Raw genomic sequence first — 25,543 nt, 5'->3', positions numbered from 1 at the left:
AGGAGCAGGAGCAGGAGCAGGAGCAGGAGCAGGAGCAGGAGCAGGAGGAAGAGAAGTAAAATGGGAAGCCTGAAAGAAGGAAATTACTAGAGACCCAGAAGAACTCCAAGTCCCTCGGAGGGCATCAACACTTCCAATAATCTACTAAGCGCCTCCAGTCCCATCATTTTCACATCAGCACACTCAGGACCAAGGTTTCCCCAGGCCAACCCCTGGGAACATGCTCAAGGCATACGCAAACCACATATCTTAGTTAGGGTCTTTACTGCTGTGAAGAGACACCATGACTACTCCAACTCTCATAAGGAAACATTTAACTGGAGCTGGCTTACAGTTCAGAGGTTTAGTCTACTATTGTCATGGTGGGAAGCACGGCAACACACAGGCAGACTTGGTGCTGGAGGAGCTGAGAGTTCTATATTGAGACTGTCAGTAAACAAGAAGAGAAAGAGACAATGGGCCTGGTTTGAGCATCTGAGACCTCAATGCCCATCCTCAGTGACAGTTCTTTCAACAAGGTCACACCTACTCCAAGGTTACACCTACTCCAATAAAGTCACACCTACTCCAACAAGGCCATGCCTCTAATAATTCCACTCCTTATGAGTCTATGGGGGCCATTGTTTCAAACCACCACACCACAGGCAAATCCACCAAAGCCTCCAAGACAGGAGGCAACGCAATGGACAGTGTACCATGGAAGCGTTCTCCTTAGAGTTCTATGATGCTTTTGAAAAGCCAAGGTGAGAGCCCAGTATTTTATGGCTCATCTGTAATTCCAGAAGAAAACCAGAGAGAGGGAGGAAGAGAGGGGAAGGGGGGAGGGAAGAAAATTCCTGCCTCTGCTCATTGGCATTGGCACAAGCCTGAGTATTCTGGTTACATGCACCTCAAAAGCACAATGTGGTTCTGTGAGAGAGTCTTACTGTGCAGTCTAGGTGGCCTTGAACTCAAGGCAATCCTGTCTCAGCCTCCCAAGGGTTAGAGGCATTTATCTTGATGCCCACATAACTTAAGGAGACTGATTTCAACACCATTTCCTACTAGATGATTGTTCCCAGGCACCAGAATTTTCGTTCATTTTTATTTTATGTACATTGGTGTTTTGACTGCATGTATGTCTGCATGAGCACTCAGATCTCATGGAACAGGCAGTACAGTTGTGAGCTGCCATGTGGATGCTGGGAATTGAACTTCCTCTTGGAAGACCAGTCAGTGCTCTTGACCATGGAGCCATTGGTTCAGTCTCCAGGCACCAGAATTATGGTTATATTCACACAGGGGCCACCATCCAACTGGCCACAGAGGCCCACCTGAGATGAATCTCCTCTACTAATGGATAAACAGACGGGGAGATTCTTGAAGACATCACAGATCCAGCACATGCTTTTCTGCTGAACTTAACTCCCTTAATTAATGTCTCTTGCTACTTAAACCTAGGGTAATTTTCAACATTCCACCATCCAGAGAAGTGGCCCCTGACTTGTCAAAGGTGCTAATGATCCAAGAACTAGATCAGCTCACCTGGTGCTGCTGGGAGTTAACCCTTCAGTTGCTGGATTATGCAGGCCCAGGAAGACCTGAGAGAAGACCTGAGGAAGACATTGGGTATATTCAGGAAATCAGCTATTTACCCACCAGCTTCCACTGTACCTGGTTAGTTTTACAACTGATGAGGCCATATGGTTACAAATCCAGCGTGTCAGCACAACATTGTTTGACGATTGTTGAACATTGTAATCCCACCACTCGGGAAGTGGAGGCAAGAGAATCCATAGCTGAAGGTCATCCTCTGCTACTGAGTTTGAGGCTAGCCTGGGCTATAAGAACCAGTCTCAAAAAAAAAAAATGAGTATATATCAGCCAAGTTTGTACCCTTGGAACATTTTTTCACTGGTCACCAAAGGCAAAAGGACAGACAGAATTCCTCAGTTCCAAAGAGAAGTACATACAATCTATTGCAAGTTCTATTCCTTTCTGTGCTGAGCCACCATGCGAAGCAACATTTTGTGGTTGTTCCTTTGGTCTGTTTGAGGGTTTTGTCTTTATTCATTATGGTTTGATTTCCAGTTTTTGAGCTAGAATCTCACTATTATAGTCCAAACTAGACTCAAATTCAAGATCTTCCTGCCTCAGCCTCCCTAAGGCTAGGATTATAGGTGTATTACTGCCATGTCCCAATTCTTTAGTTGGCCTAATTACTTGCCCACAAATAAATGTGTGTGTGTGTGTGTGTGTGTGTGTGTGTGTGTGTGTGTGTGTGTGGTCTATCTGCCATGTATGTCTGCATGCCAGAAGAGGGCATCAGATCCCAGTATAGATAGTTGTGAGGCACCATGTGGTTGTTGAGCTTTTAACTACTGAACCATCTCTCCAACCCTCTGTACTGGTTTTTAAAGTACAATTTGTTAACTTTCCTATCTCTTAGGGTACTGCTGTCTTCAAGCCATCTGGGGCCTTGAGATTATGACAGGGCAGCATTTGTGGTATGTGCTGGCTCTTGGTTTTGAAAAGGAAGTAGATATTGGTTGTGAGGGTCTGTGGTTAGAAGCAGCCACATCTATTTGTGAAAAAAGACAAATCCCCCTGCATGAGTGTATCTCCATGGTCAGCCACACTTGTAGCCTGGGCTCCATATGGATTTAGACTTTTAGCCTCTTTAGGATGAACTTCATCTCCCAGGGAAGACACTCTCTGGTGGTTAATATTGTCAACTTGACAGTATCTAGTGTCACCTAAGAGACAAACGTCTGGTCATGTCGGAGGGAGTTTCTGGGCTGAGTTCATTGCAATGTGAAGACCCACAGTGAGCGTAAGGAGCACTACCACTATGGGCTGGAGGCCAAGACTGCATAAAAAGCAGAACCCAGAGGCTGCTGAGGTGGCTCAGCAGGTAAAGGCACTTGCCACAAAAGCCGGACAACCTGAGTTCAATTCCCAGAACCCATGTCACGGTGGCAGGAAAAAATTGGTTCCATGAAAGTTGTTCTCTCACTGTCACAGCATGGTGTGGCATTTGTCCACCACCACCATACACTAACAACAGTCAACAAGGGAGCTGGCGAGATCGCTCACTGAGTAGAACACTTGTCACCAAACCTCCCATGAGGTCTCCTCTGGCTTCCACAAGCACACCATGATACAAGCACACGGACACACATTGTGTAAAAAATAAAACAAAGTAAAGGTGAAAGGGATCGAGGCACCAGCTTTCCTCTCTGCTTCTGGACTGCAGATACACAGAGCTGCCCCAATGCCTGCCTCCCGCCACCATGCCCTCCCCGCCATGATGCACTGGATCCTGGAACTGTCAGACTAAAACCTTCCTTCCTTAAGTTGCTTTTGTCAGAAATGATGTCCCAGCAGGAGGAGTACACACCTCGGACAAAAGGACAATGACAAATTAGTGACCGAAATGTTTATTTCCATTTATTTGATTGTAAACATCGATTGTAAACACAGGGTGTGGCAGACATGTAATCTCTGGACCCCAGAGGCTCAGACAAGGAGACTGAGAGTTCACATTTAGCCTGAACTACAGAGTGAAACTCTTGTCTCAAAACAAAAAAGGGAAAAAAAGTGAAGTTGATCTAGCCTAATTTACGCAGAACAGGATGGATGAGAAATACAGGGGAGTTGTTGGAAAGTCATTGTCTTGGTAACAAGTGAATGTGTTAGTTTCTTAAAAGGAATAAATGGCAAGTTGTATGTGGAATAAATTCCATACAGAAAGGATAAAATAAAACCTACGACTCAGCTGGCACTATGGTTCAGAGGTGACGGCCTTTGCCACCAAGCCTGACAAGCTGAGTTGGATCCTCAGGTCTCACAAGGAGAGAACAGATTCCCACAGGTTGTCCTCTGACCTCTATCATGCAATGCACATACAAGGGCATGTGCACAAACCTGTACACATACACACACGTAGTATACATGTGTGTGTGTATAAACACACACACATACTAAATAAAGGTTTTTATTTTAAATCTATGAATCAGCTGTTTGGAGATTTCACTGGTTTGCCTTGTTTTGACAGGATCTCGTACAGCCCAGGGCAGCAGAGGATGACCTTGAACTCTTGATTCTCCCGTCTTTCCCTCTGAAGTGCTGGAGTTACCGATGTGTGCCATTACCTCTAGCATGTTATTATAATCAAACAACAAGCTTGAGAGTCTAAGGTTAAAATTACACAGAAATTGGAGAGATCCCAGGTCACACTGGTTTTCTGAGGCAGCAGCTAGACAATTTCACTCCATTCCATCCTGAGCAGTTCAGGGCTAACAAAGGAAGGGTCTGTGCCAGGGTTTCCACAGGATCGCAGCCCCCAGCCACAGTCCAGTATGCAAGGTGCCCACAGATGCCCTTTACTGATCAGACAAGAGCTTCAGGCCCACTCCATCCCTGAGGTAGCATCAACCCTTTGCAGTTTGCAATCAAGAGCTGTCTGGTTTATTTGGTTATCAACCTGACATACCTAAAGGACGAAGGGACCCTCACCTGAAGAACTGCTTAGACCAGACTGCCCTGGGAGAATGTCTGTGGAACATTTTCTTGATTGCTAGTTGATGTTGGAGGTAGAAGCCCACTGCAGATGGTGCCATCCCTGAGCAGGTAGGCCTGCACTGGTACATGGGCCAGGCATAGTAATACATGCCTTTAATCCCGGAAGGCAGATCTCTGTGAGTTCAAGACCAGCCTGGTCTACATAGCAAGTTCCAGGAAAGCCAAGGTTACAAAGTGAGACCCTTGCTATAAAAAAATAATAATAATAAAAATAAAAGAAAGGTATTTGACATATGCCTCGGAACAAATCTCCATTGGTATCTGTTTCAAGTTCTTGTCCTGAGTTTCTGCTCTGTTTTCCCTCTTCCATGATAAACTATATCCTGTAAGGTAAATAAGCCCTTTTCCTCCCCAAGTTGATTTTGGTCATGGTGTTTATCGCAGCATCAGAAAGCAAACTAGAACAACAGCCAAGTCAGAGAGGAGGCAGACGTGTACAAGGGCCCACAAAGATCTATAGCCATATTTGCCTGATTACCTGTTCTTTAATAGTCGACCTCTCAGTCCACCACAGCAGCTTTGGTGCCCACTGCCTTTGGACACTGCCCATAACTAGAGTGACTGACTCCTCTATCAGCCTCCCCTTTTCGATTCCTAAGGGAGACACGTGATGGACCATCTCCCCAGTAACCAACAGAGTACATACCTGCCACCCCAAGTCAACACCTACCTGTGGTCCAACTCAAGGTAGCCAGCTAACAAAAAAATGCTAGAACCAACATTGCCACCTAGAGGATGATGAGGACATAGCAGCCAACATCCACAGTCTCGAGATTCTGATAGTACCAACACTGCCCCTAGAGAATGATGAGGTCATGGCAGCTAGCAGCCATGGTCTTGAGATTCCAACAGTGCAACACTGCCCCTAGAGGATGATAATGGCATAGCCAGCAGCAGTCTTGGTAAATGCAGCTCCATCTGGATCTCTGAAGGTTATCTGGGGATGGACTGTCCTCTCCCAAGGGATCCATGAGCCATGTCCAAGCCCACCAAATGGGCACTTTCAGTCCAAAGTCTCCGGGCTACTTCCTCATCTTCAGCCTCAGGAGATGGAGCCTTCTCTCTGAGTCCATCAAAGTATTTCCCCGAAACATTCTCCAGTTCCTCTGCCACAGCCAGGTATGTGCTGGGCTGAGCCGCCAGCTGGGGACTCTTGAACAGCAGCCAGAAGAAGGGCCCTACAATCACCCACAGAACAGTTTTAAAAAATCCCTGTTCAACCCTCAGGGAACCCAAAACCCCTGAGGCTAGAAGCTACCCTAAGGTCCCAAGGAACCTACCTCCAGGCCTTTGTCCTTACAGTTCCCTCTACCTAAAGGTCCCATCCCAGGCAACACCCCCACAAGTCCCTCCAAAAGGAGGAATGAGTCCAAAAGCTGCCTCTTATAGGAAGCCTCCCTGAATGTTCCCAGAAAAATAAAAGCACATTTTTTTCCCTACTCATTTTTTTCCTGGAAATAGTCTTTGTTCTCAGACAAGGGTATGTGTAGCCCAGGTTGGCCCTGAACTCACTCACTATACAGACAAAGCGAACTTAAACGTCTTACCCTTCTGCCTCTACCTCCAGAATGCTGGCAGGCATATCCCAGTTGGTTTGATTTTATGTGGTGCTGGAGATCAAACCCAGAGCTACATGAAAGATAGCCAAGCAGTCTGCCAACTGAGTCATCAACTTACTGAATGCATCTTGTGGTACTCACATGTTAAACTTCTTAATACATGCCCACTAAATGACTCTCGGGCATTATAAATACCTGTTATAGTGCTCTACTGACTCAGACTACATTCTTTTAATTCTTCTCTCATACAGCACATCCCAACCAGTTCCTCCTCCCTTCACTCCTCCCAGTTTCCCCTCCCCCCACTTTCCCTCTCCCCCAGATCCACTTCTCCTCTGCTTCCCTTCAGAAAAGAGTGGGCCTCCCAGGGATATCAAGTGAACACAGCATAACAAGGACGACAAGACTAGGCACAAGTCCACATGTCAGGGGCTGGGTGAGGCAACCCAGCAGGAAGAAAAGGGTCCCAAGAGCAGACAGAAGAGTCAGAGACAGTGCCTACTGTTAGGGGTCCCACAAAACCCCTGAGCTACACAAACATAACATATATGCAGAGGCCCTAGCACAGGCCCATGCTGGCTTGGTGATGGCTGCTTCCATCTCTGTGAGTGAGCCCTGCTTAGTTGATTCTGTGGGCCGTGTTCTCCTGGTGTTCTCAATCCTACTGGCTCCTACAACTCTTTCTCCCCCTCTTCTCTGGGGACCCAAGCTCCCCAAGCTCCAAGTGGACAGATCTCATAAAGCTCTCTAATTTAAGCTCTCTCCAACTAATGTTTGGCTGTGAGTCAGACTAAAGTCTTAGCTGTGCAGGCCAATTTATGGGCAATCTCGGCTCATCTTCCCAGTGACTGTGAGGGTAGTCCCATCACGGACATGAAACTGGAACTCAAAGCAACAAGCATGGTGAGGTATGTCTATGATCCTAGCACTCTGGAGGCAAAGGCAGGAGGATCACAAGTTCATGGCCAACCTGGTCTACACAGTTAAGAGGCTATTAAACTGGGAGGTGCATTTCCCTGAGTCACTTAGTTTTGAGTGAAGCTGGGGTTACCCCATGCACAGCCTGACTCCAGGAGTCAAGATATATCCTCCAAGACAGTTTTCTTACTCGTCGATGGGACTCTAGCTCGTTTTCGGTTGATCTGAGGCCAGAACCACATGGTACAATGACCCCTCTTCTACCCAAGGAAGACACGGGAGAGAGCTGAAAGAGGTAAAGCCAGCAGCCAGGTGTGGTGACACACACCCGTAACCCTAGCACTCAGGAGGTAGGAGGATCAGAAGTTCAAGACCAGCTAGTCTGGATAAGGCCATGTTGAGAAAAACAAAACTGCCAAACGTGATGGCCCATTTATTTAATCCCAGCACTCAGGAGGCAGAGGCAAGCATATCTCTGTGAGTTCACGGCCAGCCTGGCCTACATAACAAGTTCCAAGACAGTCAGAAATATATAGTGAAACCCAGTCAGAGACACAGAGAATCAAAAGAAGTAAAGTGACAGGCTCCAAGAGAAAGTCTTGGATCCCCAGTTGAGAGGGCACAGGGCTCTGTGAAGGGACACCAAGCTGGAAGGGGACTCACCAAGCGTGGAACTGGAGAAGGCAGAGTTGTGCATGCCCGTATGTCGTCCCAGCTCCGTCCTGGCCACACCAGGGTGCAGCGCATTGACAGTCACACCAGTGCCTGGGAAAAATAGAAACATTGGTGTTGAGTGCTGGGAAGATAGTTCAGTTGTTAACAAGCCCACTGTGCAAGCAGGAGGTCTTGAGTCTGATACCCAGAATACAGGTCCAAAGGCGTGTCAGTGGTGGTGCATGCTTGCCATCCCCAGAGAGTGCTGAGGAGGCAGAGACAGACAGATCGCTGGGGCCCAAGGACCAGCTAGCCTAGCCTAGTAGGTGAGCTTCAGGCCAAGGAGGAGATACTGCCTCAAATAAAAAACAAAGTAGATGGCACCCAACATTGCCCCCACCCCCACACCCCCTCATGCATGCACACATGTTCGTGCACACATGCAAACAGACACACACAAAGACTAGTGAAAAAAGACCAGGCTGGCCCCACTACACTCAGAGCCTTCCCCAGCCTATGCTGCTTCCCACACTTGAGCCCATACTATCCTCCATGTTTTGAAACCACAGCTTCAAGTGGCTTCCCCTCGCAAGGGAGCCCCGTCATGTGGCTTCCCCAAGCACAGCAGCCCTGAGGGCCTGAGAGACCCACATTTCTGGACTCCACCACTGCCACTAAGTCTGAAGCAGAGGACTGGAGTGGATCTAAAATACCACAATTATGACTATCCCCCATGGGTGGCTGGCATTGCTAGTCACAGACAACTCTTGAGAAGCAAGGAGCCAGGGGAAGCTTTTTTAATCCCTGACACTACATTTCTTCCGTTAGATTGGAAGGAATGGAGGGAACCATCCAGGAGAACCCCTGAATTCTACCCACTAGATGCCGAGAGCAACTTCTCGCTGACCCAGGTGTGACAGGCATGTCTGCAAACATTCACACATGTCCCCTATGGACCAAAACCACTCCCGGTCCACAACCACAGGCTCTCAGCACCAGCGGCTTAGAAGTCTATCCAAGAAAAGCAAGATGAGCATGTCTGACGACGGCAGGCTGATTGAGACTAAAGAGCAATCATGAGAACCATGATTTATTAGTGATGGCTGCCTCCAGCACTGTGGGGGCATGATGGGAGAGGTGCCATCCTTTTGACTACAGTGTCTAAAGCTACTACTTGTCTCTTCATCACCAGCTCAGGGCTATAGAACTATCCTAGACACAGAGAGGAAGGAAGGAGACCAGAAAAGGTCACCATTTGCACACCTTGCAGCCGGCGGCTCAGCTCCTTGGTGAAGAGGATAACAGCCAACTTGCTCTGGCAGTAGGCTGCCTTGGTGTCATACTTTTTCGTTTGCCAGTTCAAGTCATCGAAGTCTATGTGCCCAGCAACGTGAGCCAGAGACGAGAGATTGATGATCCGTGCTGGGGCCGAGGCCTTCAGCTTGTCCAACAGCAAATTTGTCAACAGAAAGTGCCCTAGATGAAGAACAACAAGAAAAGATTTTTCCCCCATGGCAATTATTCTATTTCTTAATGTGTATGAGTGTTTTGTCTGAATGTGTCCATGCAAAACATGCATGCAGTGCCCATGGAGACCACAAGAGGGCAGTGGATCCTGGAACTAGAGTTACATATGTTTGTAAGAGGCCACGACAAGTGCTGGGAACCAATCCCAGGTCCTTTTAAAGAACAGCCAGTGCTCCTAACCACTGAGCTATCTCTCCAGCCCCACTATTTTATTTTTTTATTCACAGCAGTATGTTAATCCTCCTCCTCCTCTATATCCTCACCCACTTCAGTTGGTTTTTCTTTTTATCAATTGCATGTATTTGGGAAGGGCTGGGAACATGTACCACGGCATATAGAGGTAAGACCATCCTTCAAGACTGGTTTTCTCCTTCCACCATGTAGGTCCCAAGGATCAATCTCAGGTCATGAGGCCCAACAGGAAGTGAGGATGTGAGGGCAGGCTGGCTCTGACATCTGTCATCTCATTAATCACCAGGGTTGATCTCAGCTGATCCGTCTGGCTAGACAAGACATTTTCCCTCACTGCTCCATGCACATCCAGAAGCTGTGCACTTGGTGGAAGTAGATTACCTTCTCCCTTCCATCAAAGGTGTATGAGTGTCTGTGTTCCTCCTCTAGAGCTGCCAAACAAGCTCTCAAAAAGGTGTATGACACCCAGCCCAGTGTCTTAGTTACTGTTCTATTGCTGTGAAAACACACCATGACCAAGTCAACTCTTATAAAAGAAAGTAGCTTGACTAGTTTTAGACAGTTGGTTTATGGTAATCATGGTGGCAGGTAGCCAGGCATGGTGTCAAAGACGTATCTGAAAGCTTTTCATCCTGATCCATAAGCAGAGAGAGACTGGGCCTGGGGTGTGCTTTTGAAACCTCAAAGCCCACCCCACAATGACATACCTCCTCCAACAAGGCTACTTTTTAATCCTTCCCAAACAGTTCCACTAACTGGAAACCAAGTGTTCGAACATATAAGCCTATGGGGGCCATTGTCATTAAATCATGGCTACTTCTAGTGGTGGAACAGCTTTCCTTTCACAGCTTTCCTTTCTTTCTTCCTCCCTTCCATTAGCAGGAATGAGAAGTTGGGAAGAATGCAAAAGTCAAAGAAAAAAACATCCAATCAACAAATAGGGTAATGAACTAAACAGATGGTTTTCAACTAAAAAAGAAAGAAAGAAAGAAAGAAATACAATTGGCCAACAAATATTTGAAAATGTTTTCTGTCTCTTTAGCCATCGTGGAAACTGCTCTGAGATTTCATCTCAACCTAGTCCATCACCAAGAAAATAAATGATAACAAGTGGTGGCGAGGACATGTGGAAGGAGAATCCTTACTGCTGGTGGATTGTAAACTGGAGAAGCCACTATGGAAATCAGTGTGCAGACTTCTCTACAGTGGACTACCATATGGCCCGGCTCCACCTCTCCTGGACAGAGACCCAGAGAACTCTGAGTCAGCAGATCATAGAGATACCTGCTGACCGTGTGGATCACTGCAACGATTCCAATGGCCAGAAAACGGAACCAGCCTAGATAACCATCAACAGATGAACAGATAAAGAAAATGTGACAAACAAACAAATAGACAAACAAACAAAAACCAGGCTAAATGCCTACAATCCCAGCACCTAGAAAGTGGGGGAAGGAAGACCAGATGTTCGCAGTCATCTTTAGATACAAGTTCAAGGCCAGCCTAGGTTTCAAAAGAGATGAAGTTGGGACAGAAGCATGATGCAGGGAATGCAGGTGGAGTCAAAGAGAAATACTGAATAGATATGATCATAGTTCATTATATGTATTATGAAATTCTCAAAGTTAAATTAATTTTATTAGACTGGGACTTGGGTTGGAGAGATGGCTCAGAGGTTAAGCACACTGGCTGCTCTTCCAAAGGTCCTGAGTTCAATTCTCAGCAACCACATGGTGGCTCACAACCATCTACAATGAGGTCTGGATCCCTCTTCTGGCCTGTAGGCATACGTGCAGGCAAAACGCTCTATATATAATAAATAAATAAATAAATAAGTTTTTAGAGAGACAGAGACTGGGACTCAATATACATAGCCTTGGATGGTCTGGAACTTGCTATGTAGACCATGCTGACCTAGGAATTCATAACAATCCACCTGCCTCTGTCTCCCTGGTGCTAGGATTAAAAGCATGCAACACTAACACCTGGCTGAAGAAAAAAATTAAAGAAAATGTGATAGATACATGCAATGGAGAAAAAAGATCCCATAAAGAAAATTAAAATCAGGGCTAGAGAGATGGCTCTGCAGTTAAGAGCAGTGGCTGCTCTCCTAAGTGACTCAGGCTCAATTCCTAGCACCCACGTGGGTGCTCACAATCGTATCCTAAGGGATCTGATACCCAATTCTGGCCTCAGAGGACACCAGGCATGCGTGTGGTACACAGACATACATGTAAGAAACACCCATATACACACAACAAAAATGAATCTAGAAAGAAAGAAAGAGAGAAAGAGAGCGAGAAGGAGGAGGAAGAGGAGGAAGAGGAGGAGGAAGAGGAGGAAGAGGAGGAGGAAGGGGAGGAGGAGGAAGGAAGGAAGGAAGGAAGGAAGGAAGGAAGGAAGGAAGGCCGAAAGAGAGAGGAAAGGAGGGAAGGAGGGGCAGGAGGGAGGGAGGGAGGGAGGGAGGGAGGGAGGGAGAAAAAAGGAAGGAAGGAAAGAAGAAAGGAACAAAGGAAAGAAAGAAGGAAGGAAAGCAAACAGAAAGAAAAAAACACAAGAGAAGACAGTCATTTTCACTGTCAACCTTGTACAACATAGCCTGGAAACAGGACCTCAAGGTGGAGCTGCGTAGGTCATGCTGGCTGTGCCCCTGCCTGTAGGGGGATCTTGATTATGATCACTGATGTGGGAAGATCCACTCTTGAAGTGGGAGTTTTCTGTTTGCTCCTTTTGACCCCTGCACTGTCTAAGCATGAAGAAAGCGAGCCGAACACCAGCATGCACGCAGGCCTTGACTGCAGATGTGAGCACCAGCACGCACACATGCGTCTCCCTGCTCCTGACTGCAGATGTGCAGCCACTTCAGGTCCTGGCACCTTGAGTTCCCCAAGTGACGGACTGTAACCTAGAACTGTTCTCCCATAAGCTGCCTTCTGCCGGGGCGTTTTATCACAGCCACAAGAGTAAAGCTATGAAAAGGGACTAAATGGGGGAAGGAGAGAAGGGCGGAGGGGAAGCTCGGGGCAGGAGAGGAATGACAGAGACCAAGGCACACATGCATGAAAATGCCATCACTTATATGACCTCAAAACTAATTGTAAAAAAGTAGTTGAAGAAGCAGGCAGATTTCTGAGTTCGAGGCCAGCCTGGTCTACAGAGTGAGTTCCAGGACAGCCAGGGCTACACAGAGAAACCCTGTCTCGAAAAACCAAAAAGTAGTTGAAGAGGGAAAAAAAAATGAAGATTCACCCAGTCTACAAGACAGACATATACATTAATACATTTTAAAAGAATGGAGAAAGATTCCACACAAACACCCAGAGCGGGTGACTCCCCATCAAGAACCCATGTAAAACCGGCCCAGACCTCACCCAAGTGGTTGACACCAAACTGCATCTCAAAGCCATCCTCAGTGGTCCAGTGTGGGCACCGCATCACGGCTGCATTGTTGACCAGAATGTCTACTCGCTCCTCCTCTAGAAGACATGGGTGAGGACAGATACATCAGAATGGACTCCACCCCTGCCTGAAGGTAGGACAGTGTTCCACACACCTTCCTGTCTACCTGGCGCCTGTGAAGGTAGATCCCTGTAGAGAGTGTCACTTAGGTAAGATTATGGAATGCGCCTTGATGCAACAGAGTTAGTTGCTATCCTAAAGGAAAAGAGCCAGGCTAGAGCACAGAGGGAGGATGTCCTATGACAACAGGCCAAAGATGAGAGTGATGGGCACTGACTGGAAGAAGTATCTTTCTGGGGGAGGGTCTTGGAAACTTCCAAAGTGTCCTGGGTTCTAGCCCCACTCTCTGCTTGCTTCCTTGGTCAGCCATGATGTGAGTGACCTCTACCTCATCTTCCCACACCCGTGTACTGAGCCTGATCCCTAAGAGTTCAACACGCAACCTTGTCTGGAGGTAAGACTGTCACAGAGACAATCTAGATAAAGTGAGGTCCTCGGGGCTGGGGACACAGCTCATGTTTGTCTAGCATGCACCAGGCTCTGGCTTCCATCCCCAGTACCACATGAAACAACTCGTGTGAAAATACCTGTAATCCAAGCACACAGGAGGAAGTTAAGAGGATTAGAAGGTTGGGGCCATCAGGCTACAAAGGGAGTTCAAGAACAACCCAGGCTAGACACCTTGTTTCAAAAAAAAACATAAATAAATAGGAACTGGAGTTACAAGTGCATGCATATGGCTCTTAGAGAGGACCCTCAACATTTGTTCTGGCTGATATCACAAAAATGCTACAAGCCAAGCAACGAAAACAACAGAAATTGGGCCTGGAGAGATGGCTCAGCAGCTAAGCCACTTGCTGATCTGGAACAGTACCTGGGTTCCGTTCCTAGCACCGATATGGTAGCTGCCCTGGATAGTTTCATGTCAACTTGACTCAAGCTAGAGTCATCTGAAAGGTAGAGACCTCAGTTGAGAAAATCCTTCCATAAGATAGGAATATAGGCAGACTTGTAGGACATTTTCTTAACATTTTCCCCATTTGATTGATGGGGAAGGCCCTGCCCATGGTGGGTGGGGCCATCCTTGGGTTGATGGTCTTGAGTTCTGTAAGAAAGCAAGCTGAGCAAGCCATGAGGAGCAAGCCAGTAGGCACCACCCCTCCGTGACCTCTGCATCAGCTCCTCCTACCTCCAGGTCCCTGCCCTGCTTGAGATAGTGTCCTTGCTTCCTTCAATGATGGACTGTAATGCTGGAATACAAGCCAAATAAACCCTTTCCTCCCCAACTTGCTTCAGGTCATTGTGTTTCACTAAAGCAATAGAAACTGTCACTAAAACAGTAGCTCACAACTGTCTGTGACTCCAGTTGCAAGAGATCCAGTGCCTTCTTCTAGCCTCCTTGTGCACCAGGCACGTACATGGTACACATAAATACACGCAGGCAAAACATTCACACACATAAAATAAAAATAAATACATTTTAGCCAGGCAGCAACGGCACATACCTTTAATCCCAGCACTCTGGAGGCAGAGGCAGGTGGATCTCAGTGAGTTTGAGGCCAGCCTGATCCACAGAGTGTGTTCCAGGATAGACAGTGAAATCTTGTCTTGAAAAACCAACCCCCTCAAAAAAAAAAAAAAAAATCTTTAAAAAAAATCAGAAATAGATGGCCAAGATGCTGAAAAGCAAGGGCCAGGCCAGCTGGGGCAGAGGAAGGGAGTCTGTCCCAGGCCTTAGCTAATAGATGGCCAACTCCACCCGTCATCTTCCCTCTGTGCACAGCCCTCTGTGTCACAGTTTTCCATAATGAGGACACCAGGGATTCTGACCTTGGGCCCATCCTGATAGCCTCACTTCAACATGATAACCTCTACAAAGAGCTAATCTTCAAACAAGGTCACCTTCTGAGATCCTAAGAATCAGAGCCACCCACACAGAGACAAGCTGAATCCATAACACTTCCAAGATGTGGACACAGGAATTGGGTATCTAGCACCTAAGAGATGTGGGTCAGGATCTTATTCTCTAAGCCACGGGTGGTAGTGCAGGCTAGCAGGGAAGCTGAGGCAGGATTACACATTCAAGGCCAGCCAGGGTCATACACCAAAACCTTGTCTCAGAGCTGGAGAGATGGCTGAGAGGTTAAGAGCACATACGGCTGGCTCTTGCTTCAGTTCCCAGCATTCACATCAGGAGTCACAACCACCTGTAACTCCAGCTCCAGGGCATCCATCACCCTCTCTTGGTCTCTGCAGGCACCTGTATCCACATGTGCAGACACACACTAATATATGTAACCAAAAAATAAATAAGTAATAAAATAAGTCATTGCTGGGCCTAGTGGCACAGGCCTTTAATCCCACCACAGAAATATTGCTTCTCCTTTCTACTCAGCCCAGGACCCCAGTCTATGAGACGATGCTCCCCAGTCAGAGTGGGTCTTCTCATCACAATTAACTGCATCTGGAAACTCCCTGACAGATGTGCCCAGAAGTTTATCTCCTAGGTGATTCTAGAACCTGGCACATAGACAACCAACTACCACCCGTGTACAAAGTCCTAGGTTAGAGTCCCAGTTGGGGTGGGGATGGGGGAGGGAGGGAGGCACATCCTACCTGGAACCAGGCAGACTCTAAAGAGTTCCAAAGAGTTCTAAAGCCTGATGCGGTAGCTCATGCCTATAATCCTGGCTAGCCTAGGCTACAGAGTAAGATTCTGTCTCAAGAAAATAAAAACCTGACTGGATCTTTGACACTGGCTAGTTCACATTGCTTCTTTGGGACTCAGTCTCTTCCTTTATTAAAAAGGATAACAGGGCTGAAGAGACGGCTCAGTGGTTAACAGCACTGACTGCTCTCCCAGAGGTCCTGAGTTGAGTTCCCAGCAACAACATGGTGGCTCACAACCGTCTGTAATGGGATCCAATGCCCACTTCCAGTGTGTCTGAAGACAGTAACAGTGTATTCATATAAATAAAATAAATAAAATCTTTAAAAGGGGGTGGGGGCTGGAGAAATGGCTCAGAGGTTAAGAGCACTGTCTGTTCTTCCACTATCTGTTCTTCCAGAGGTCCTGAGTTCAATTCCCAGCAACCACATGGTGGCTCATGACCATCTGTAACGAGGCTCTTCTGGCCTACAGGCATACATGCAGGCAGAATGCTAGAATGCTGTATACAAAATAAATAAACAAAATCTTTTTTTAAAAAATCTTTAAAAAAAAAAAAAGATAATAATACCTGCCTGGAAGAACCATGTAATTCCTAGTCAATCAACAAGTATTTCATAAGCACCTATTATTGGACACTGGAAATACAGGGCGGACAGGAGAGTTGAGGTTACCGCCTTCCTGAAATGGACATTCCAGCAAGACTGAGAACCAAACACACTCAAAAGAGAATTCTCCAACATCATCAATAAGTTCTAACTATAGGACTTATTAATCAGGCTAATAAGTGGCTTTATTTTTAAAAAATAAAAATAAATTCTCTTGGGCTAGAGATGGCTTGGTGGCTGTGAGTACATGCTTGCTCTTGCAGAAGATACAAGTTCAAGGTGATTCCCAGCACCCGCATCATGTAGCTCACAGTCTCCTGCAATCCCAGCTACACGAGGAAGAGGGATCCAATACACTCACGTCCACAAACCCATAGATATACACATAATTTAAAATAATTCAATATTTTTTTTAAAAAAGAACTCACCAAAGGTAGCTGTGCAGGGAACAAATGGGCTGGAGAAACGGTTCAGTGAGCAAAGGTGCTTGCCGATGGCATGGCACACATGGACAGGCATGCACATGCACGCACATGTACACACACACAAACACACATGATAAATAATGTAGACCATATGTATAGAAAAAAGCCGGAAGTGGTTGGTGTAGTGTGGTAATCCTAGCTATTCAGGACACTGAGAAAGATTACATACAAGTTCAAGGCCAGCAGAGCTCAGAGAACCAGTCTCAAAAGTTTAAAAGGGGCAAGGAGATAGACGGCTGAGCAGGTAAAGGCACTTGCTGCCAAGCCTGACTTCATGAGTTCAAGACCCAAAGCCCACATGATGGAAGCAAAGAACCAACCTCTCTGACCTCCACACATACACATGTACACACATGCACACATATGTGCGCATACACACACACACACAATAAAGGCCCATATGTCTAGCACTTAGTCCCCAACTGGTGCTCCTGTCTCAAGAGCTTGCAGAATCTTTGGTACTGTGGCCCTGCTAGCTGAAGTGGGTCACTGAAGGCAGGCCTTGAAGGTGATACATGCTTCTGGATCCTGCCAGACCTTTCTGCTTCTAGATCTACTAAGCTGTCCAAAAGGACAAGCTGTGCTAAAAGCTCCCACCACCTCCAATCAAAGTGCTCTGACCAGATCTATCAGCCATGCCTCCCCGTGCCATGACAGATGGTGTCCCCTAAACTGTGAGTCAAAATTAACTTCTCTATTATATTTCTGTCAGATAGTTCGTCAAGGTGATAAGTTAATTAATGAATACATGCTTGCTTTATAAATGCTTTAAAAGAGCCACAGAAGAGTACACAAGAAGCTAGGGCCACTGACATGGCTCAGTGAGCCTGCTGCCAACTGCAAATCGTACTGTGACCTCTGTAAGTGTGCTGTGGCACGTCTGCACCCACAAATGCTAGATGGATGATGGATAAATACATATATATATATATATATATATACATGATAGATAGATACATAGATACACAGATACACAGATGATAGATGATACATACTGATAGATACATACATACACACACAGATACACAGATGATAGTGATACATACTGATAGATACATATATACACACAGATACACAGATGATAGACAAAAGATAGATACATACATGATAGCTAGATATACATAGATACATACATACACGATAGATACATACATACATACATACATACATACTTAGATATACAGATGATAGATAATAGATACATACATACATGACAGATAGATATACATAGATATATACATACATGATAGATACATAGATACACAGATGATAGATGATACATACATACATACATACATACATACATGATAGATAAATGCAGATGCACAGATGATACATACATACATACATACATGATATATACATACATACACACAAACATTGACAGATGGTTACATGGATGGAGATAGACAGACAGATAATTACAGTAAATATAACTTAAAAGTTAACAAATAGCTGAAGATGGGGCTGGAGAGATGGCTCAATGGTTAAGAGCACTGACTGCTCTTCCAGACGTCCTGAGTTCAAGTCCCAGCAACCACATGGTGGCTCACAACCATCTGTAATGAGATCTGATGCCCTCTTCTGGTGTGTCTGAAGAGAGCAATGCTGAATACATAAATAAATCTAAAAATAAAAAAAAATTAAAAAAATTTAAAAAAAGGAAACAAATGGCTGAAGAGATGGCTCAGAGGTTAAGAGCGCGCTGGCAGCTCTTCCAGAGGACCTGAGTGTGATTCTCAGCAACCACATGGTGGCTCACAGTCATCCGTAACTCCAGTTCCAGAGGGCCCCTTTTGGCCTCTGCAAGCACTGTATGCATGTGCAGCACATACATGCATGTAATAAAAATACTACACACATAAGTTTTTTCTTTTTTGTTTGTTTGTTTCTTCAAGACAGGGTTTCTCTGTGTAGCCTTGGGTGTCCTAGAACTCACACTGTAGAGCAGGCTAGCACCAAACTTACAGAAATTCCCCTGCCTCTGCCTCCTAGACGCCGGAGTGATTAAAGGCGTGAACCACCACTGACCACCACATATAAATAATTTTTAATAAATCAATTAAAATAAGGAAGCTAGCATGCTGAACACACCTTGTACTTCCTGACTTGCTTCAAGATGGAGCTATGGTCCTATTTAAAACACTGACATATCACAGTTTTGGGATCACCTGAAAAGAAACAAAGGGGTGAGTCACCCCTCATTGTGACAGAAGTACAGAATTTGCCAGAAGAGCTGTGGGATTATCCAAGGGCACTCACAAGAAAGCTCCAGGCACTGCCCTCCAGCAGCACGTGGATCGGATCGTGTGACCTGACACACAGAGCCCTTCTGACTCATCACTGTCCTCAGCATCACCAGAAAGCCTGGGAGCAAGGGAGTCGGTGCCCTGCCCTTCTCCAGCACCCGCCAACTGCTGCTATGTGGCAGCAGAGTCCCACTCCCCAGGTCCGACTCTTGGTCCTCCATCTGACTCCAGTCTCCCAATCACACTGTAGATACTGTGTTTTTAATCACTGTAACACATCCCCATCGCTTGGTCCACCCATCATCCTGCACAGTCAGGATCTACTCGGAGATGAACTCCCAAAAAGATGTCATGGGACTAAGTGAGAATGCAGCTCAGGAGTAAAGCTTTTGCCTAGAGTCTCCCCGTGAGGGGCTGGGCGCATGCAGTAGAGCCCTTGCCTAAAGTCCCCCAATGAAGGGATGGAGGCGTGGCTCAGTGGCAGAGCACTAGCCTAAAATCCCAGACTGACAGGCTTGGGGGGTGTGGCTTAATGATAGAGTGCCTGCCTAGAATTAACTAGTAAAGGGCCGAGGGTGTGGTTCAGCAGCAGCAGTCTTTAACCTGGCATTCACAAGGTCCTCGGTTCTATTCCTAACACGGGGGAAAAAAAGTAACAAGAAGCTACGTTAGTTGGCATGGTAGCGCACACTTGTAATCTCAGCTTTCAGGAGTCTGCGGAGGAGGATTTTGAGTTTGAGGGTAGCTTAGATAATACATAAGATCCTGTCTCAAAATAAAAAAATAAATAAAACCTTTTAAGGAAGCATGTTAACTCCTGACCAGGGAGCTGTTGTGTGTAACATGAGTTAAGATGGGAAAAGGGCCAGGCGTGGTGGTGTATGCCTTTAACCCTGGCACTCAAGAAACAGGGGCAGACTGACGATCTCTGAGAGTTCCAGGCCAGCCAGAGCTACACAGTAAGACCCAGTCTCAAAAAATTAATAAATAAGGGTCCAATGACCCTCCCTAACCCTTCTGTCTTAGTTACTTTTCTATTGCCATGATGAGATACCATGACCAAGGCAACTTACAGAGGAAAGAATTTATTGGAGGCTTACAGTTTCAGAGAGTTAGCATCCATGATCATCAAAGTGGGGAGTATGGCAGCAGACAGACAGGCATGGGGCTGAGCCAATAGCTGAGAGCTTCTCTCTGATCCACAAGCACGAGGCAGCTTAAGCTAACTGAGAGCGGTGTGGGCTCCTGAAACCTCAGAGCCCACTCTCAATGACACTCCAGCAAGGTCACACCTCCAAAATCCTTCCCAAACAGTTCTAACAACTGGGGACCAAGCATTCAAGTATATGAGGCTACGTAGGTTATTCTCACTCAAACCGCTACTCCCTCCTACTTGGAGGGAGTGTCAACAGTCCACAAGCCAGATTATGATGGACTCTCACAAGCAGGCACAGCTGATCTTATGAAGACAACAGAAACACAGGTGGCAGCTGCAGTTAGCCAGCAGACCATGTTAGCCAGCCTCTGCTCCAGAACTTACAGCCTTCAGGTACCTCAGAGGCTAGCCTAAAGCTACAAACCTTGGCTGGAAAAGTCAACGTTCTCTTGCCTACCTTTAATGATCTTCCTTGCAAACTCTTGGATGGACTTGAGGGAAGCCAAGTCTAGGTGCTCAGCACGTACACGGGGATTCAAGGTCTCTCCGCGAATGTCCTTTGCAGCCGCCTCACACTTCTCCATGTCACGGCAGGCCAGAATGATGTTGCCTCCTGGAAAATAAGAAAACACATCTAGCCTAGACATCTATCCAGCAGAAATAAAAGCACACACCCACCTTAAACCTATACACAAGTGTTCTTAGTAACATATTCAATAGGCAAAATATGGAAACTCAATTATTACCAGGATGGGTGGTGTAGGCCTGAAATGTCAGTGACTCTGGAGGCTGAGGCAAAAGGATTGCAAGTTCAAGGCCTGCCTAGGTTACAAAGTAAATTCAAGACCTGCCTGGGCAACTTGGTAAGAACCTGTCTCAAAAAAGTCAAAATAGGGCTGAGGATGTAATTCGGCAGTAGAGCACCTGCCTAGAGTCCCCCAGTGAAGAACTGACGGTGTGGCTCAGTGGTAAAGTATCCACAATCCCCACATGAGAGGCTGGGAACGTGGCTCTGAGGTAGAACACCTGCCTAGAATCCCCCAGTGAGGGGCTAGGGAGTAGCTCTGTAATAGACCACCTGCCTAGCAAACAAGAGGCCCTGGGTTCAATCCCCAACACACACACACACACACACACACACACACACACACACACACACAAAATAGCAAATGTCCACTCACTAATCAATACATAAACCAACTTCAGTCTATCCAGGAGATAGCATACTATTCAGCCATAAATGTAGTGACACACCGACACATGACATGGTGAATGGACCTTGAAACTACTACACTCAGTGAGTCAGACACAAAATTCATACATGCTTCCATTTATATACCATGTCCAGAATAGGTAAATCCACAAAGAGAGAAAAGACAAGGATTTCCTGGTGCTAGGGGATACTTGGGGGGAGGGGGGAGTGCCATGAAATTATTCTAAGGACATGTGGAAAAATGGAAACATTTGAAGAATGTATGGGAATGTGCTACCGTTATTCTGAGAAATGCTATTCTGAGAAATGCTACCAGACGCTGTCCTCTGTCCTCCACAGGCATGTGCACGCATAAGCATGTGTGCACCCACCTCTCCCCATAAACACAGCACAGACATATCAAGATATACAAATACTGGGGCTAGCAGTGGTGGCGCAAGCCTTTAATCCCAGCACTTGGGAGGCAGAGGCAGGCAGATTTCTGAGTTCGAGGCCAGCCTGGCCTACAGAGTGAGTTCCAGGACAGCCAGGACTATACAGAGAAACCCTGTCTCGAAAAACCAAAAAAAAAAAAGAAAAGAAAAAAGAAAAAAGAAAGAAAGAAAAGAAAAAGATATACAAATACTGGGGCTGGCAATTGGCTCAACAGGTCACGGCACTTACTGCTAAGTCTGAGGACCAGGGTTTAACGCCTGGACCTACATACTGGAAGAAGAAAAGCAGCTTCCATAGTTGTCCTCTCAACTACACGCGTACACACACACACACACACACACACACACACACATGGTGGCAGGCTTAAACCCACTCCACCCCAACATACACACACTACATAGTAAAAATAGTTTTGTTTTTGGCTTTTTTTTAAGAATACAAACTAGCAAAATTATGCAGTAGTCCTTTTTGTGTCTGTCTTTTTTCATGTAGCAACATCCTGTGGAATCACCACACAGGAGCATTTCTGAATTCATTTCCTTCTGAAAGCGTAGTAATAGTCCACTGTACAGATGAGCCATATTCTGTTTGTCTGTATATCAATGCTTCCACCTTTGAGGTATTTTAAACAAGGCTGCCATACACACAGTGTGCACATAACTCTTCAAAACCCCAAAGCAAGTGGAGGTCTTACCTCTTTTAGCCAACTCCAAAGCAGTTTGTTTCCCGATACCTGTGTTGGCTCCTGTCACGATAACAGTCTTCCCAGGTATGGTGGCCTTGCTGGGACAAGCCCCACCAGCGACATAGTCCCTGAAGGTGAGAAACAGCACAGTGTGGTCTGCCTGCCTCATGCCTGGATTTATGAGCTGGGGCAAACCACGCTTGTAAGCTCACATCCAGCATCAAAGCAACAAAACACATGGAGTCCTTGTCAAGGCCGCAGAAAAGAATTATACATTGGGACATCTCCAAGAGGTAACAATCGTTTATTTACATTTTTATAAAAACAAAAGACTGTAGCCAGAAGTGGTGATCCACAATTACAAGCCCAGAACTCAGGAGGCAATGGCAGGAATATCAGGAATTTGAGGTCATCCTCAACTACCTTGGTCAAGCTCAAGGCCAGCCTAGGCTACATGTTACCTTGTCTATGGATGGATGGATGGATGGATGGATGGATGGATGGACACATAGACAGACAGATTGATAGAATGCATGACCTTGGAAGGAGCATGTGTCAGAAGGGACCCAAGGGAGTTGGAGAACATGAGTGTGAAGTGGATATGTATACCTCATAAAGCTGGAGAGATGTCTCAGCAGTAAGAGCACTGTTGCTCCTACAAAGGACCCAGAATCAGTTCCTAGCACCCTGCATAGTGACTCACAATAACTCCAGTTCCACGGGGTTCTAACACCCTCTTCTAATCTCTGAAAGCATGGCATATACATACATGCAGGCCAAAAAAAAAAAAAAAAGCGCCTCATGTAAGCTGTTAGCGGCGACACACACACACATGTCCTTAATCCCAGCACTCAGGAGGCAGAGGCAAGTGGAGCTCTGTGAATTCAAAATCAGCCTGGTCTATATAAAGAGTTCCAAGCCAGTCAAGACTTCATAGTGAGACACAATCTGAAAAACCCAAGGAAGGAAAAAAGGACGGAGGTTGGAGAGGAAAGGGAAGAGAGGAGAGAAGAGGAGGAAACAGACGGGGGGAGGAGGGAGGAGAAGGCGAGGAGAGGAAAGAGTAGAGGAGAAAAAGAGTAGTCCAGAGACAAAATGAGCACAAGCCCCACCCCTTCTCCCTAGGTGACCTTGGAGAGCTGACCCGCCCTCCTCCAGCTTGTCCCGGAAAGGCTGTACTAGTGGGTGAGGAGGGAGAATCCGGACGAGGACCGAGGACAAGGGATACTTCTCTGGCCTTGTTCGGCATTCCCCTGCTGCAGGCCTACCACCAAGCGCGTAGAGACGCGCAAACTCACTTGAGCAGCACGGTGCCGCCGATCACCGTGCCCACTACGGACACCGGCAGCAGAAAGCGGTTCATCCCAGGCTTGGGAACAGGGTGTCGGTGGATCTGCACTCCAGGCCACTTCGCGGACGAACGTGCTACCCAGGAACCCACGTGCGCTGGCGTACCGTGGAAGTGGAAGGACTCTGTCGCCAGACCCCGACTTTGGGGAGTGGCCAGATGTGGGGGCGGGGCTTTAGAAACCAGGCCCACGGCGCACTTAAAGCTGGGAAACGTAGTTTCTAGGAATTCGGAGCCGCGGAGGTTGACAGGTGTGTCAGCCACCAGATCAAATGTCGTCACACTTAACCAATCCAAAGGCGTCCTGAAAAGAGAAAAGAAAGAGAAGGGAAGGGAAGGGAATGAAAAGGGGGAAAGAAAGGGAAAGAGAAAGAAAAGACAAGAAAAGAAGAGGGAAAGAAAAGGGAAGAAAAGAAAAGGAAAGGAAAGAGAGAAAAATGGCAGCTAGGTGGTGGTGGTGCACACTTTTTTTTTTTAAATGGAAGTCTTTTTTTAAAGATTTATTTATTTATTATATATGAAGCTGTCTTCAGACACACCAGAAGAGGGCATCAGATCTCATTACAGATGGTTGTGAGCCACCATGTGGTTGCTGGGATTTGAACTCAGGACCTCTGGAAGTGCAGTCAGTGCTCTTAACCACTGAGCCATCTCTCCAGCCCGGTGCACATTTTTAATCCCAGAATTATGGAGACAGCGGCAGGCAAATCCATGAATTTGAGGCCAGCCTGGTCTACAGAGGGAGTTCTAGGACAGCCAGGTCCATGCAAAGAAATACTATATGGGAGGAAGAAAATAAATAAATTAGATAGATAGATACCAAGCATTTCCATTTCTAGACAGTGACCCCCTGTAGAATGAACCATGATTTTTCTCCTCTAAATAATAGTTAATGATAGTACTTTCTGCATATACCTTGTAGAGGAAGAAAGAAGGCTGGGGCTTGGACCCCTGGGTCTGAGGAGGGAGGGTGAAGTATAGACTCCTGAGTCTGAGAGAGAAGGGTAGGATCTGGACTCTTGTGTCTAAGAGAGGAAGTCTGGGGGGGGTGGACTTTTGGGTCTGAGGGAGAACCCTGGGACCTGGACCACTGGGTCTGAAGGAAAAGAAGGATGCTGGCTTTAAAATGACAGTGAGATGGCTCATGGGGTAAAGGCACTTGTCACACAAGCTCTGCAACTTGTGTTTGATTCCTAACATAGTGGAAAGATAACACAAACTCCCAAAAGTTGTCCTCTGACCTCCCACCATGGCATGTATGTGCCCACACACTTTACACCAAAAGAAAAGAATAATATGTTTAAAACATACTGAAGCGTTAGTGCCTAGAAGCAGGGGGAAAGAAAGGAAGACAGACAGACAAGCAGGCAGATGGAAGGAAGGAAAAGAAAGGAAGTTACGGAAAAAAGCTATAGACTATGGGCAAATGCGTCCTGTAGCTAGAAAATTTCCCAGCACACTTGACATCTGATTTGTCTTCATGAAGATGAGATAATATTTTTCAATTATCAGATTGGCAACATTGAAAATTATGATAAATATTCCGTGTTGGCAAGGATTGGGGGAAACTCCCTGTTGGTGGGAGTCAATTAACCAGTGTTCCTGAAAGTCTAGTCAGGCACTTGTCACAGGATGACATTCCCTTTGTAAGAAGTTATGCTTAGGGGATGATTGGTCACTCCAAAAGAAAAAAGAACAGCAGGCCTTAGTGTGCACTTGTGAGTGCTCACAGCTGCTTGCAACAATTATTTAACATCTCTTGTGTTCCAGATGCATTCCTTACCCACACAGTTTCCCTGACAGAAACAGTAAAGGGCCACTCAC

The 25,543-nt window shown here is 46.3% G+C and overlaps 1 protein-coding gene across 2 annotated transcripts; it reads right to left on the bottom strand.

Moving 5' to 3' along the window:
• Positions 1 to 3,403: 3,403 nt before the first annotated feature.
• On the bottom strand, positions 3,404 to 23,808 carry Rdh13 (retinol dehydrogenase 13). 2 transcript variants are annotated; one of them, XM_028775100.1, is made up of 7 exons: positions 23,670 to 23,808; positions 22,381 to 22,499; positions 20,496 to 20,651; positions 12,785 to 12,889; positions 8,958 to 9,170; positions 7,704 to 7,805; positions 3,404 to 5,741 (listed from the first exon to the last, which is right to left on the bottom strand). In XM_028775100.1, exons 1-7 carry the CDS (start codon positions 23,732 to 23,734, stop codon positions 5,497 to 5,499), a joined length of 1,005 nt encoding a protein of 334 aa, XP_028630933.1. In that variant the 5' UTR covers positions 23,735 to 23,808; the 3' UTR covers positions 3,404 to 5,496. The 2 variants fall into 2 exon arrangements, with proteins under 2 accessions (XP_028630933.1, XP_028630934.1); XM_028775101.1 differs by lacking the exon at positions 12,785 to 12,889.
• Positions 23,809 to 25,543: the final 1,735 nt, after the last annotated feature.

The sequence above is a fragment of the Grammomys surdaster genome, unplaced genomic scaffold, assembly GCF_004785775.1.
Source record: "Grammomys surdaster isolate TR1022 unplaced genomic scaffold, NIH_TR_1.0 252, whole genome shotgun sequence".
NCBI lineage: Eukaryota > Metazoa > Chordata > Mammalia > Rodentia > Muridae > Grammomys > Grammomys surdaster.
This window is presented reverse-complemented; position numbering and strand designations above follow the sequence as displayed.